Genomic DNA, 13,801 nt, shown 5'->3' with positions numbered 1-13,801 from the left:
CACACGTTGATAATATCTTTATGCTGCCCTGTGCCATCATGTAGTCGGTATATGCCACATAGCAAATACAATTTCAGATATTTTAGAGTTTTAAAACATTTTTTATTGGGACTATATTTTTTTTGTGTTCCTCCACCTGTGACGTCTCGTTCAGAGTTCCCATGAGCCCAGCTGTACTGGACTCTGGGATAAAAAAGCTTTTTTCTTTAATATTTAAAAATATCAGGGGTGTTATGTCAGAACTTTCCAGTCTTAAATGCAAGTGCTAATTGGGAGCTAATGTCCTATTAGAACACCGGTCATCTCCTTTTCCAAACGGCTGGTGTGTGTGGGTGTGTATATAAAAATATGTAGATCTTATTACAAATGTATGTGGCTAGCACCCGCTACATTGAGGAAAAATGGGATCTGCTAATTGGAGAACGCTCTTGAAAACATGGCCAATAAAGTTCTCATTTCTAGCCCTGCATGGTTTTGAAATGACAGACTTTAAATTTTTTGCATTTTCATGCCTAGAAGAGCTGTTGCTGATCCACAGCTGATTTTTGCCTGGTCTGGACCTTGAGCAGGGGTAATTTGTTTTGGGGTTTTTTTTGGTGGGAATTTCCACATTTCTGGAGAAAGGAGGAGGAAACATTTCTCCAGCAGGTTGTTTTTGAGATGAGGGGGGGAAGCCGTTGTTGGAAGCTGCTAGAGTAAATGCCAGGTGGAACAGGAATGGTAGGAATTCATTTAGCACATGCATATCACCTCCACCTCTGTGGCTTGTAGGTGTGTGTAAATACATAGATTTAATTTCAGATGCATTTGAAAAACAAAATACAGGGCCTTCCACTTATTTTAATTGTGTCTGTTCTTGTCATTTTGAGTCAAATAAGTGCTGATCTTGTCACCTGAGTGGGGATGTATTTTAGTCTGCAGAGCAACATGGGATTACTCATGTGTCAGGTGCTCTGATACTATGGTGATGAGTACAGTACAAGAACCTTAATAGAATTAAATGTCAATAGCATCAACTCACTGACAGGTCTAATTGCTGTAGCTGTCTTATCTTATGGGATTCTTCTTGGCTTTCTCTCTTCTTTGGCTTCATTCAGGATTTAGGCCCCTTACTGTTGAGACAGACCAGCAGGAACAATTCCTGCTCTAAATAGCTCACTGTCTAAGGACAAATAGACAAGAAGACAGGTTAGCAGGAAGAAGAAACAACAAATAATTTTTTAAAAAAGCAAATATCTGTCTGAACTAGATTCACTGTAGGTAGCACAGCAGAGTTGGGTCTTCAAAAGGGATGGAAGTGTGGCCAGGATAGGAGCCTTGCAGAGGGGCTCAAGAAGGGAGCACTGCATATGGAGCAGCAAGGAAGAAAGTGCAGAAATGTTCATGTTGATGGTTCAAGGTAGGAAAATGAGTGTAGTAGGTAGATGTGAACAACACAAAGTGAGACAAGTGAAAATAAGTGGACAGGACAGAGTTCCCTAGAAGTTTGAAAGCAATGACAAGAAGCTTGGATTTCCTGCAATAGAAGGTGAGGAGCCAGCAGAAGGATTCAAAGAAGGGAGTGACCTGATCAAATTGATTATCATGGAAAACGACTTTAGTTGCGCCATTTTGTATAGACTGAAAAGAAGGCAGCGTGGATGTTAAGGAGGAAGATATTATATCTTAGTCAAGATAGGATATAATGAGGCCTGGCATAAGAGATTCAGCTGTGGGGATGGAAAGGAAAAGGCAGCTCATGGTGATATTGAAGAGGAGGAAGCAGCAGAATTTGGGTGGCCTAGGTGAATGGGGGAAGACCAGGAGGGTAGTGGTGCTGTCAACAGTGACAGAAAGGGGGAAGATGAGTGCTTGGGAGGGGAGATGAATGAAGCTGACAGCAAGACATTCAAGAGGAGAGGACGAATTATCTTCATATGTGAGATCTGTGGTCAAGAGCCAGCAGTCCCAAACTGGTAATAGCATAAGGAATGTTTCTGGTCTTAACTTGATCTTTGCTGGTAAAGCCTACTGAAATCCTGGCAAAGGGTTTACTTGTAAAGATTTGTGTGAACCTAAAAAACAAATAAGCATGTAAAACACACACACCCACACCCACACCCACACCCACACCCACTGAACCTCATAAGAGCATAAGAACGGCCATACTGGGTCAGACTAATGGTCCATATAGCCCAGTATCCTGTCTTCCAGCAGTGGCCAATGCCAGGTGCTTCAGAGGGAATGAACACAACAGGGAATCATCAAGTGATCCATCCCCTGTCACTCATTCCCAGCTTCTGGCAAACAGAGGCTAGGGACACCATCCCTGCCCATCCTGGCTAATAGCCATTGATGGACCTGTCCTCCATGAATTCATCTAGTTCTTTTTTGAACCCTGTTATAGTCTTGGCCTTCACAACATCCCCTGGCAAGGAGTTCCACAGGTTGACTGTACATTGTGTGAAGAAATACTTCCTTTTGTTTGTTTTAAACCTGCTGCCTATTAATTTTATTTGGTGACCCCTAGTTCTTGTGTTATGAGGAGTAAATAACACTTCCTTATTTACTTTCTCCATACTAGTCATGATTCTATAGACCTCTATCATATCCCCCCCTTATTCCTCTCTTTTCCAAGTTGAAAAGCCAGTTTTATTAATCTCTCCTCATATGGAAGCTGTTCCATACCCCAATCATTTTTGTTGCCCTTTTCTGTATCTTTTTTCCAATTCCAATATATCTTTTTTGAGATGGGGCGACCACATCCGCACACAGTATTCAAGATGTGGGTGTACCATGGATTATATAGAGGCAATCTGATATTTTCTGTCTTATTATCTATCCTTTTCCTAATGATTCCTAACATTCTGTTAGCTTTTTTTGACTGCCGCTGCACATTGAGCAGATGTTTTCAGAGAACTATCCACGATGACTCCAAGATTTTTCTTGAATGGTAACAGCTAATTTTCATTTATCAACCTCTCTGCATGACTGTGATTATGGCTGAAATAGTGATATTCTCCATCGTCTATAGCTAGAAGTTCTACCAGATGGGCTGAAAAGTAGGAATCATATGAAGTCATATGATGATGCCTATTCTAGGACAGGGGTGTGTGTGATGTCTGTGCTAGGAGAGGGTGTGTGTGTAATCAGATGTCCAGGGCAGGACAGCCTGATATTTTCATATCCATAGCTCCCCAGAACCCTTTTCTTCCTCTGGTCCTTTCTGAGCCCTAATAATGCAGATGATTTTAGCTCTTTGCTCAGGAAATGGGTTTGTACCCATTTTCACTCTCCACCAATTAGAGAGTAGCAGTTAATAGAGAACTGTCATCACCTTGTACACCAGTGTTAATGAAGTGAACCAGCAAAATCTTAAATAATGCATGTCTTTGGCTTGCCGGTTGACCTTTCTTGTGAGAGAACAAAGATCTAGTTCCTCTCTGTCCTGGGCTAAAGCTGGGATGGAGGGAGGGAAAGATACAGCAGCTGATTTTCTTAAAGCACTGTGCTGAACCACATTAACTTACACAACATATCTGCGGCCACCAACTCTTGCTGGTGGCCCCTCTGAGAATTTTTCCTAAAATACTTAATTAACTTTAGGAAAAACAAATAAATACGCACATATACATGTCCAGATCATTGTAATTTATTTATGTAGGTTTTTTTTGCAGACTCAATAATAAAAATAATGTGCAGTTGTCGCTGCTCTTTACTGGACCTAAAGAAAATAGAAACAAAAATAAAGTGCTTTGCATGTTTTGATTGCTAGGTAATAATTCTGCTACTGTGAAAAGTGATATTTGTTAATATCACTTTTCACTGCAGACTTACTCAGCCCTGGCATGCTGGGGGACAAATTAAGCCCTGGATGAGGAGGTAGGTAAGGAGGCAGGGGGGCCAGGGGCAATGGGGGTCCAGAGGAGGCAACGGGAGTTGAGGTGATGGGGAGGGGAGTGAGTCTAGGGATGGAGCTCAAAACCCTGCGGCTGGGGAACAGAGCCCTGCTGCCTGGCCAGAGTCAGCCGCCCAGCACCCCAGGGCTGAAGCCTGAACCACCCCACCACTGGGAAGGTGGGGAACTCTCACTGGTTGCCTGTTCCTACAGTGTTTGTGGCTCGGGAAGGGTGTAGGGACCAACCCCTGCAGGCAGCCCCAGGGGAGGAGCTGCTACTTTGCTGCCTCTCCCTCCCCTGTCACAGCACAGGAGGCTGTGGCTGCAAGAAAAACCCCTGGTGGCCGCATGTAGCCACGGTGACATTTGAGAAACGCTGCTTTAGGCCACACAAGCCCTGTGTCCGCCCAAAGCAATTGATATTTTGAGTTGCCCAACTTCAGTGTCTCTTCCACTAAAGTAGCAAATCATGGCAGGGGCTGTTGTTGCCTTTCTGATTAAAAGCACACACCTTAATGCGGGGCTGTTAATATATCTAGGCACTTCCTACCAGCCTCTTCTTTTATTTATTTTTTTGGAAATGTAAAACGTAGCATGAACACTTCTTTAGGGCTGCGTTTATCACTGCACACCTATGAGAGAGACTTGCAGCTTGTCTCTGCATTATGTGGGTGCATATTCAATACAGATGCTCTGCTGTCTCCCTGTCTTGAACAGGGGAAGGAAACAGTGTCTCCCTATGACATTTTGACTCATTTCCTCAAGGCTGCATCAGCAATCTGCCTGTGCTGATGAGTTTTGGTTCTTCCCAGTTATCACAGGACGCTGGAGATGTGTCTTAGAAACCACTGAAGCTACTGAGTCCTTGAAACTGGCCCTTTTTTGAGCTAGATAGTATCTTGTTAAGCTAAGGAGCACCATAGTCTGTATACTTTGTACTGTATGTTACTATTTTCTGAGTTGAAACAAAGGAATTTATTCTGCAGGATAGCGTACAGGAGGGAGGGGAGAATACCTAGGCACAGACATTGTGGAAACCACCTCTTTGGCTACTGAAATAACCAGATCCATTCCGCTCATTTAGGGCTCTGGCAGATTTTGAAAATGGGTATTGTTCTACTTTACCTTATGGCCCCCTTCTAGCATGCAGTGGGTCACACTATAAACTGCAGCATAGGGTGTAAGTTAACATATATAAAGGAGACCATATGCTGGGTGGTGCTCCATTTCTTGCCTTGCATTTGTTATCCGAATGGAGAAGTGGGCTGTCGGCAACATGGTAACACTTACACCTGCCGTTTCAAACCGGCGATGTTCTGCATGTGTGATCCTGTAGAATTCTCTGTACTGTACGACTGCTAAATGGTGACAGGTACAGTATGGGAGCCATCTTGGCCAAGTCACCTTTGGGAAAGAGAATTTGGTAATGATGCTTCTTCCCAGGATATGTGTTGTTAGTTATTATGATGACGTGTGCCTTCTTATCCCATCGCCACTAATGGGCCAGGGCCCTACCAAATTCACTCCATGAGTAACGGAACACAGACCATGAAATCTGGTGTTTTGTGTGCGTTTACCCTATACTATACAGATTTCAGGGGGGGAGATGAGTGTTTCTCAAATTGGGAATCCTGACCCTAAAGGGAGTTGCAGGGGGGTTGCAAGATTATTTTAGGAGATTGTGGTATTGCCACCCTTACTTCTGTGCTGAATTCAGAGCTGGGCGGCCAGAGAACAGCAGCTGTTGGCCGGGCGCCCAGTCCTGCGCCCTGCAGGCAGCAGCGCAGAAGTAAGGGTGGCAATACCATACCATGCCATCCTTACTTCTGCGCTGCTGCTGGTGGCGGCTCTGCCTTCAGAGCTGGGATCCCGGCCAGCAGCCGCCGTTCACCAGATGCCCAGCTCTGAAAGCAGCGCTACCGCCAGCCACAGTGCAGAAGTAAGGGTAGCAGTACCGCAACCCCCTTACAATAATCTTGAGGACCCCCCCAACTCCTTTTTTTGAGTCAGGACCCCTACAATTACACCACTGTGAAATTTCAGATTTAAATAGCTGAAATAATGAAATTTATGATTTTTTTTTTTTAAACTCTATGACCGTGAAATTGACCAAAGTGGACCATGAATTTGATAGGGCCCTAGCCATGAATAAAGAGTTGCTTGGGCCTTCTCTACTACTGCGCATCTAGCGGGGGAACTGGAGGGTGTGTACCTGCCAAGATCTAAGCGTGGGTCTTATTTGCTTCACTTGTAAACAACCAGTGCCCTCTGTCACTGACAGCTTATACAGCTCAGGGAGCTGCATCCCTCTGTTACCAAGGTCACCAGTTGTTGCAGAAGATCTGAGAGCCCTCTGTCCAGGTCTTGGCCGGTGCATAAAGGAAGGATGGTTTTTGACTATTTTGTTTTAAAATGTATTTATTTGTAATGTTTGGCTACAGTTTATATAGGGGCTTTAGGAGGTCCCCATGTGGCAGAAACTCCACAGTTCAGTGCCAGTGGGCATGCCAGGGCCACACATGTGATGGAGCCGGGCACTTACGCCATCTCTGGGTAGTCTGGGTGCATGGGGAGGTGGGGACGTGGCCATGAGGGCCATGATTACATCGATCCAGTGGTTCCAAACCCTCCAAACCCATTCTGGGAACTGGAATAGCAGCTATGGAACTACGCTGGGATCCCCTGGCAGGCTAGGAGTGGTGGACTCTGCTCCCTGGCCAAAATATCTGTGCCATTCCCCCCTCGCCCCCCCAGCCTGCTTCTTTGGGCTTGGCAGGAGGGGTGAATTTCACCCTCCCTGAACTGGGCTCTTGAGGAATTGTCTTCATTATTTATTTATTTAAACGCTTTTTCTGTTCCCTTTAAGAAAAGGCCCTTAAAGCAGCTCCAGCCCCACCCCATGAGGAAAAACCCAAAAGGGAGATAAAAAACAAGCTGAAAAGTATTGTCATCTGACACAGAATGAGAGCGGTGAGCTCTCTGATGAGGATGTAAACAGGAGCAGCGGCATCGTCTCACAAGGCACTCTAACCATTTGGGATAGGCTGGGCAGATACCCTTAACCCTGGCTGCATTTCAGTTCCTGCTTACACAGAGTTCATGGCTAATGGCATCTCTCGCCGGTAGAGAGAGCATGGCTACCAACATGGAGGGTTATTGAAAACGTGGGTCCCAATTTTCCATTGTGTCGTCATTGACACCAGCGCAGAGGTGCTGTGAGATAGCAAATCGGAACAGCAGCATTGTACGCCCACCCTGCACTGATGTAAATGACAGCACAAGGTGCAAGGAAATGGAGACTCAGACCCGAGATGGTCAAGATCAGCTGGTTCTCAAACTTTTCAGGCTGATGATTTCCCCTAACCCCTCCCCCACCCCCGCTTCCCATTGACTATGAAAGTGAGAGTAAAAAAATGTATCCATGAAATAAGCTCATATCATTTGTATGCATTTTGAGAGATTGACAGATCGTACTTGGCCTTGAAGGGCCAGGGAGAGGAGGGAACAAGATTTTATTTGCTTTAGATTGTAAAAAAAAATTCAGTGCCTCATGACCCCTCCTCCCCACATGTGCCTTTTGTAACCCCTCTGGGGGTTGCAACCCACCAGTCGGGAAATACTGATCAAAGTGGCTGTTTTCCTTCCCCAAATCCTGAAGAATTTTGTCACCTGGTTGGGGTCTCCCCTTGCAGGAATACTCAGAAAAATGTTCTAGGAGATTTGGGGCTCCTCTGCTGCCTGTGGTGGGAAAAGCAAAATACACCTTTAAGTAACAAAATGAAAACTGTACAGGCAGTGAACCTGAGTATTCCGGTCTATTGCTGGATAGATTGCCATCCCCAAAAGGAGCAGCTCTGACAATGAAAGGTGAATTGGCCTCTGCGTCAACTACTGGGGGTTTGCCTGTTCTTGGGCTTAATAGTCCCCTATAATTACACAGCAGCTTTCATGCTGAATGCTTTACTACAGACTGTCTAAAGGGGCTCCCCCGCCATTGGTTTGAAAGCCAGCAGCACTACACAGCAGGGTATTAAATGAGGAAATGCAGGATACCTTCTTTAATTGAATGTGCATGGACATCAAGGTAGGCGGAATGTAAATACTCAAGGTGGAATATGGTCAGGGTACCAGTGCTAATGTGCCTTCTGGTGGGTAGAATGCCATGAGATCGTGACCATGGATGGCTGAGACACTGGTTTAAACTCTCACCCAAGGGCTGACACCATTCTGCAGCTCTGATTCAAAGGGGAGAGTGCCCCGTAGTGAAAGACTTTCAGCACACAAGTCTTGCATCTAGCCACGGACAAGGCCCACTTCTGGTTAGCCAGTAAGATACAATATGGCATACCACCAGGCTGTATGATTTTAGAGTGATCCCTTATGCCCATTAGTGCATTTTCTGTAGTAGTTCTGCTGGATTCAGTATTTTGTTCAACTACTTTTAGTTAGTTTGTTGTTTCTATTAGTAATTTAGGAAATGCTAATAACCAAAGCTATTAATTTGGGTCCCACAGAGATGGGTCTGATGATAAAAAGCACTATCTTTATGTGGTTCTCTATTTAGGCATGCAATAGCTCATTGCTACCAATGAGAATTTTTGGAGGAGTGATCCACTATAGTTGTGAAGGGAAAGGGGAATTTAAAATGCCAGTTCTGAAATGATCCTAGCTCCGTTCTTTCATCTTTATTATGTGTCCTGGCTGCACGGTTAGTTTGCATGTGTTACAATAACATTTCTCTGCTGCACCTTCAGCCCATAAGGGCTGTACCTCATTTACCTTGCATCTTTGTCATGAGCCTGTTTATAGAAAGCATTAATCATTATTCAGATTATTAATAACGTCAAATCTTGGCTGTTGCTAACTATCTGATTGCCTTTCTTTTCTTTTTTCTCGTGCACATTTTCTTTAGCTTGAAATGGCGATTGAAAATCTACAAAAAAATGAAGGGATTACATCACACAAAAGCAGTTTGCTCAACAGCCATGTAAGTTACTATTGGACTTTACAACTCCTTCCCTGCTTTGTTAGGAGCATTACTTATAGACGTTTTGTACATCAGCTAATCTGAGCAAATCAAAGCAGCCTAAGGTTTGGTAGTCTGCACTCCCCACGGCAGCCCTGACCATAGAAACAATAGTGTGCAAAAGCCTGCAATGATTTTTATGTACGTTTGTCAAGATGCTCTGGGTTCTGTTATCTGTCTCTGCCCCATGTTTGTTTATTTAATCTGCCTTGAAATGGAAACTGCAGGCACTTAGGTAAATGCATTGAGAGGTTTGTCTCCCTTCACTGGAAGTTTGCTGGAAAACAGTTTTGTAACGCTCAGCAGCAACACTCTGTATTGAATCATAACAGATGGCCCCTACACCTTCGTAACAAAAACATAGTGTGTGGGTCTGTGTCTTGGAGTGCGTGCGCCTGTATTTCTTCTTTCTATAGCCAGGAAAGGCCTTGACTGTTGCAAAGCTATGCTAAATCCACTTGCTGGACCTTTCTATTTCATGCTGATAGCAACCCTTTCTTTGCTTTGGGTGAAATTCACCCCAGTCTTCTGGGCCTATGCAAGGCCTTCTGTGTTATGTCTTCAAGCCTTGACCCTGCAAAGCTTAATTTTTAAGCACGTAATTATATGGGGCTAAAAGGCTCTAATTCAAACTATGCTGAAGTCAATAGGAAGGTTCCCATTGAATTCAGTGGGCTTTGGGATCAGGCCCCAAGTGTGGTTCTACACTGAAAAGTCATGGGATAAAAATGGCACCTTTTCCCACAGTCCTGGTCTCTCTGTGCATTTAAAGTCAGATCTGTTGACCCTGTTGGGGAACAAAAGGATAACTACCCCCCCCCCCCCACCAGCCCTGGAGCAGTGGTGTAGCCAAGATGGGATATTTGGGTGGGTCCCGACTTCGGGTGGGTGGGCAGTGACGGGGGGGAAGGAGGATCGGGCCTATCTCCCACCACCACCTCTAGCCGGCCTTGGGGGTGGAGGGCGGTGGATCCTCTGGCCAGGGGACCTCTGGGGCCCCAGGCACACACCCAGCTCTGGGAGGAGATGCCGCTCTGCAGCGGCAATGGCAGGCCGGGCCTGGCTCCCCAAGTGGCAGGATTCCTCCATCGCCGTGGGGTCGCCTGAAGCCACTGGGCCAAAGGGGCATACCCAGGGGCCTCAGCCAATTGGAGGGCCCCAGAAAGATGGGCGCCTCCACCCAGAGCTCCTGCTGGAGAGCAGGGTTGGGGCGCAGGGTTTGCCCTGCTCCCCAGCTGGAGTGTCAGGCTGGCAGAGCGGGACAAGCCCCCGACCCTGCTCCCCAGCTGGAGTGCCGGGAGGAGTGGCCAAGATCCCACGACCTGATCCCGCAGGAGCGCCAGGCGGGCAGAGTGGGCCAAGTGCCCGACCCTGCTCCCCAGCTGGAGCACCGGGCGGGTGGAGTGGGGCAAGCTGGGGCTGGATCAGAGCTGGGGCTGGAGGGTGGCTGGATGCTAAGTGGGTGGGCTGTGGCTATGCCCCTGTCATGCAGAACCAGCACAGCTCTGCTGTAGTGAACTGGACTTCTTTTTGGTTCACTCGTCAATGAAACTGTTAATGTAACGGTCCAGTCTGTCCTTTCGGCCCTGAGCACCCTCAACTCTCATTTGAGTCAGTTGGAACTGAGATCACTTAGCACCTTGCAGGATCAGGCCTTCAAATTCCTGTGTCATGAGATTATATTCATAGTCACACTCGTGCAACTCCACTGAAGAGCAGCACAGATGAGACTATGGGAACGTTTGCTGTTCAGAGTCAGCGTTATTGTTGATGGTGCATAAACTGGAAATAACCCAGCTGTTAGAGCGCAGGGTGGTTTAGATGACCTGGCAGTAGGAAAAATACACATTTGTCAACTTGAGAACATTTTGATGTGGAAAAATATTGCAATAAATGTGGAATCCCACTCTGACCAATTTTTAAAATAGTCATGTCTCTGAGTAGAACAGCATTCATTCTGGGGCCTGGGGCCAGGCCTGGCTATTCTGCACTACGGTGAATTTCACCAAAAAATAACAAAAAGAAAATAACTCCACCAGTTTTTTTTTTTCAAGTATATCAACTTTATTTCTGAGTTATTGTAGTTAGTGTTCTGTTTGATCAGATTTTAGAAGAAATCTTCAGTATTGCCTTCCCTAAGCAATTGCTTTAAACAATCATTAGGTTTTTTTTTTTAAATTGATTCTTTTTGCTGGATTTTTCAGTTTGAACCTTTAGGAGTCACATTTTTAAGCTTATTTCTGCAACCACAGGGTTAGAAACTTACTTTTATAAAAATGAAAGCTGAGATTCTCCTGTAATCACATAATTCCAGGAACTGGGGCTTTAAGATAAACACCAAAAATCGTGAGACCCGCAATAAAATCACGGGAGTTGGCAACACTGAATCTCTTCTAGTATTTCTGGGAATTTCTAAAGAGCACGGCTGATAACATAATTTTGACTCTATGAAGAGCGGTAGGAGGACAGAAGGCCGAAGGGTCAGAAACTCAGGCTACCCAGCTGTGTCTGGTGATGATTTAAACGTCCATTACCACAGGCATGTTCCTCTTTTTTTTCTGTGTGGAGTCAAAAATGCTTCTGACTTCCAACATTAAAAATAAAATAAATCTTTGAATCAAGAATCCTTTGATAGCTTCTGTGCAAGCATGTCCTTTTTTGAAATCCCTGGTAGGGTAGATAAAGTAATTGCTTGGTTTGAGTTTCCAGTATCATGAACAAGGACTGGATTTTTCTCTTGGCAGTTTGCCTTGAGCCCTCTATTTTAGAGAGTCCCCAAACCAAATGGTATCAAAGGGGGAAGGATAGCTCGGTGGTTTGAGCATTGGCCTGCTAAACCCAGGGGTGTGAGTTTAATCCTTGAGGGGGCCACTTAGGGATCGGGGGCAAGCTCAGTACTTGGTCCTGCTAGTGAAGGCAGGGGCTGGCCTCAATGACCTTTCAGGGTCCCTTCCAGCTCTATGAGATGGGTATATCTCCATATATTTATATTTATTTAAACCTGGTGCACAGAGTCACAGCACCACTCACATTTGGCTTGGCCACCCTTCCATCGTGATGGGGGGTGGGCAGCAGGGCCAAACCTGAGCACTGCAGCAACCCTCTGCACTATGTCGCAATGCCTGGAGCGGGGAGTTGGGCCCAGACCTATAGAACAGGAGCTGTCAGTGAGTTCTCCACCCTGCCCTGTCTGGGGGGCCTCCCCTTAGTGGTAATTTTTTTTGACCGGGGGGGGCTCAGTTTCAGATTTTGCCTCGGGCCCTCAGAAGGTTAACTTATGGCCAGTGACTCTTCTAAATACATGTGATGAGCTAAAATGAACATGGATACAGACTCATTTAAAACAGCACTACTTATCTGTATGCTAGGAGCGCTTGGGTTCATCATTTGTTCTAGGTTCATAGATTCATAAACTTAAGGTCAGAAGGGACCATTATGGTCATCTAGTCTGACCTCCTGCACAATGCAGGCCACAGACTCTCACCCACCCACTCCTGTAACAAACCCCTATCCTATGTCGGAGTTATTGAAGTCCTGAAATCGTGGTTTAAAGTAACTTAATGGCTACAGAATGGTTCATTGTAAGAATTTAGTGTGCCATTCTTGTTTCAGGGATCCCTGCAGATATGACTCCCTCTGCAAATAAGGGTGTGAAGTGATGTGGGTCACCATACTCTCAATATCTTTTTAAAAGAGAGCTTGAGAGTGAAGGTTTAGATTTTTGAAAAGTCTTTATCTGTGGGATGTGTATACAAGAGCAGATAAGATGTTAATGGGAATGATGTTCCAACCAGCCCTCCAAAATACAGGGTTTATACCTTATCAATATTTACTCCTGGTTGTACATCAAGCTTTTTCTCTTGCTTTTTTTAAATTTTATGAGTCAATATTTGCTTTAAATTTGCACTCTTTTTTTATTTTTCTGAATCTGGCATTTAGCCAATTAGAGAGGCTTTACATTCTAATTCATGAACTGCAGTTGTGTGACCGACCTGCCCTTTCAAACGGGCTGAACATAAATAATTTATATCTAATTGCAAACTCTGATCAAGAGAAATGTCAAGAGAAGTAAAGTTCAGACAATACGTTTGGAAAAATAGCTGGTAACGTGTCAGATTTTAAGGTAGGGTTTGGCAGCCATTTAGTTTGTTGTTTAAGGGGACAGTTGTAAACATTTCAAGCTTGAAATTAAGATGCATTAACTCAAACAAGCTTTGCCGGCTGCATTAGCAATTGACAACTGCTAACAGACGGGGAAGCAATGTATTCAGATTCCTCTGAGATCTCTTTCCTAGTAAATAGCCTCAGGTATCATAGCCCTTGTTCTCCTTAACAGTGAGCTCATAAGACTTTTTTTCTTTTCTTTTTTTTTGCTTTTCCATGATTCGTATTCCCCTTGCATTCATGTAATTGAGTGAAGGGAAGACACCAGCATAAGTGGCAATGTATACTTGGGTGCTGTATGTGACGGCCTTTTTTGATTTCACACTGTTCCTACATCATGGAGGACATAAATATCAGATTGAAACACACAAGGGTTAGCTGCAGTTATGTACTAACTACCAACTGCTTAAGTCCTCTTGAACTCTGATCACATCAGGAAGGTTCTCCTCCCTTTTAAATGTTGTCATCTTTTTAAATATCTTTAGTCTTTCACGTGTGTGGGGTTTTAAAAAATTACATTTTTGTACATAAAGCTCCAGTGGCTGTTGGACAATTATGAGACTGCTGAGGGTGTGAGTCTTCCCAGGAGCTCGCTGTATAACCATTACCTGCGGCACTGCCAAGAGCACAAACTGGATCCAGTGAATGCTGCTTCCTTTGGAAAACTGATTCGTTCTGTGTTCATGGGGCTGAAAACTCGGCGCTTGGGAACAAGGTTGGTATAAAGGGGTTTG

The 13,801-nt window shown here is 44.9% G+C and overlaps 1 protein-coding gene across 5 annotated transcripts in view; it reads left to right on the top strand.

Moving 5' to 3' along the window:
- RFX2 (regulatory factor X2) overlaps positions 1 to 13,801 on the top strand; it is a 96,007-nt gene that overhangs the window by 51,846 nt on the left and 30,360 nt on the right. For all 5 annotated transcript variants that reach the window (XM_039515798.1, XM_039515797.1, XM_039515799.1 and 2 more), the window contains exons 6-7: positions 8,790 to 8,864; positions 13,601 to 13,782. In XM_039515798.1, coding sequence (XP_039371732.1) covers positions 8,790 to 8,864; positions 13,601 to 13,782 — 257 coding nt within the window. The remainder of the gene's footprint in view (positions 1 to 8,789; positions 8,865 to 13,600; positions 13,783 to 13,801) is intronic.

This window comes from Mauremys reevesii, linkage group 26 (assembly GCF_016161935.1).
Source record: "Mauremys reevesii isolate NIE-2019 linkage group 26, ASM1616193v1, whole genome shotgun sequence".
Lineage (NCBI taxonomy): Eukaryota > Metazoa > Chordata > Testudines > Geoemydidae > Mauremys > Mauremys reevesii.
Note: the sequence above shows the minus strand (reverse complement) of the source record. Positions and strands in the feature narration are given on the sequence as shown.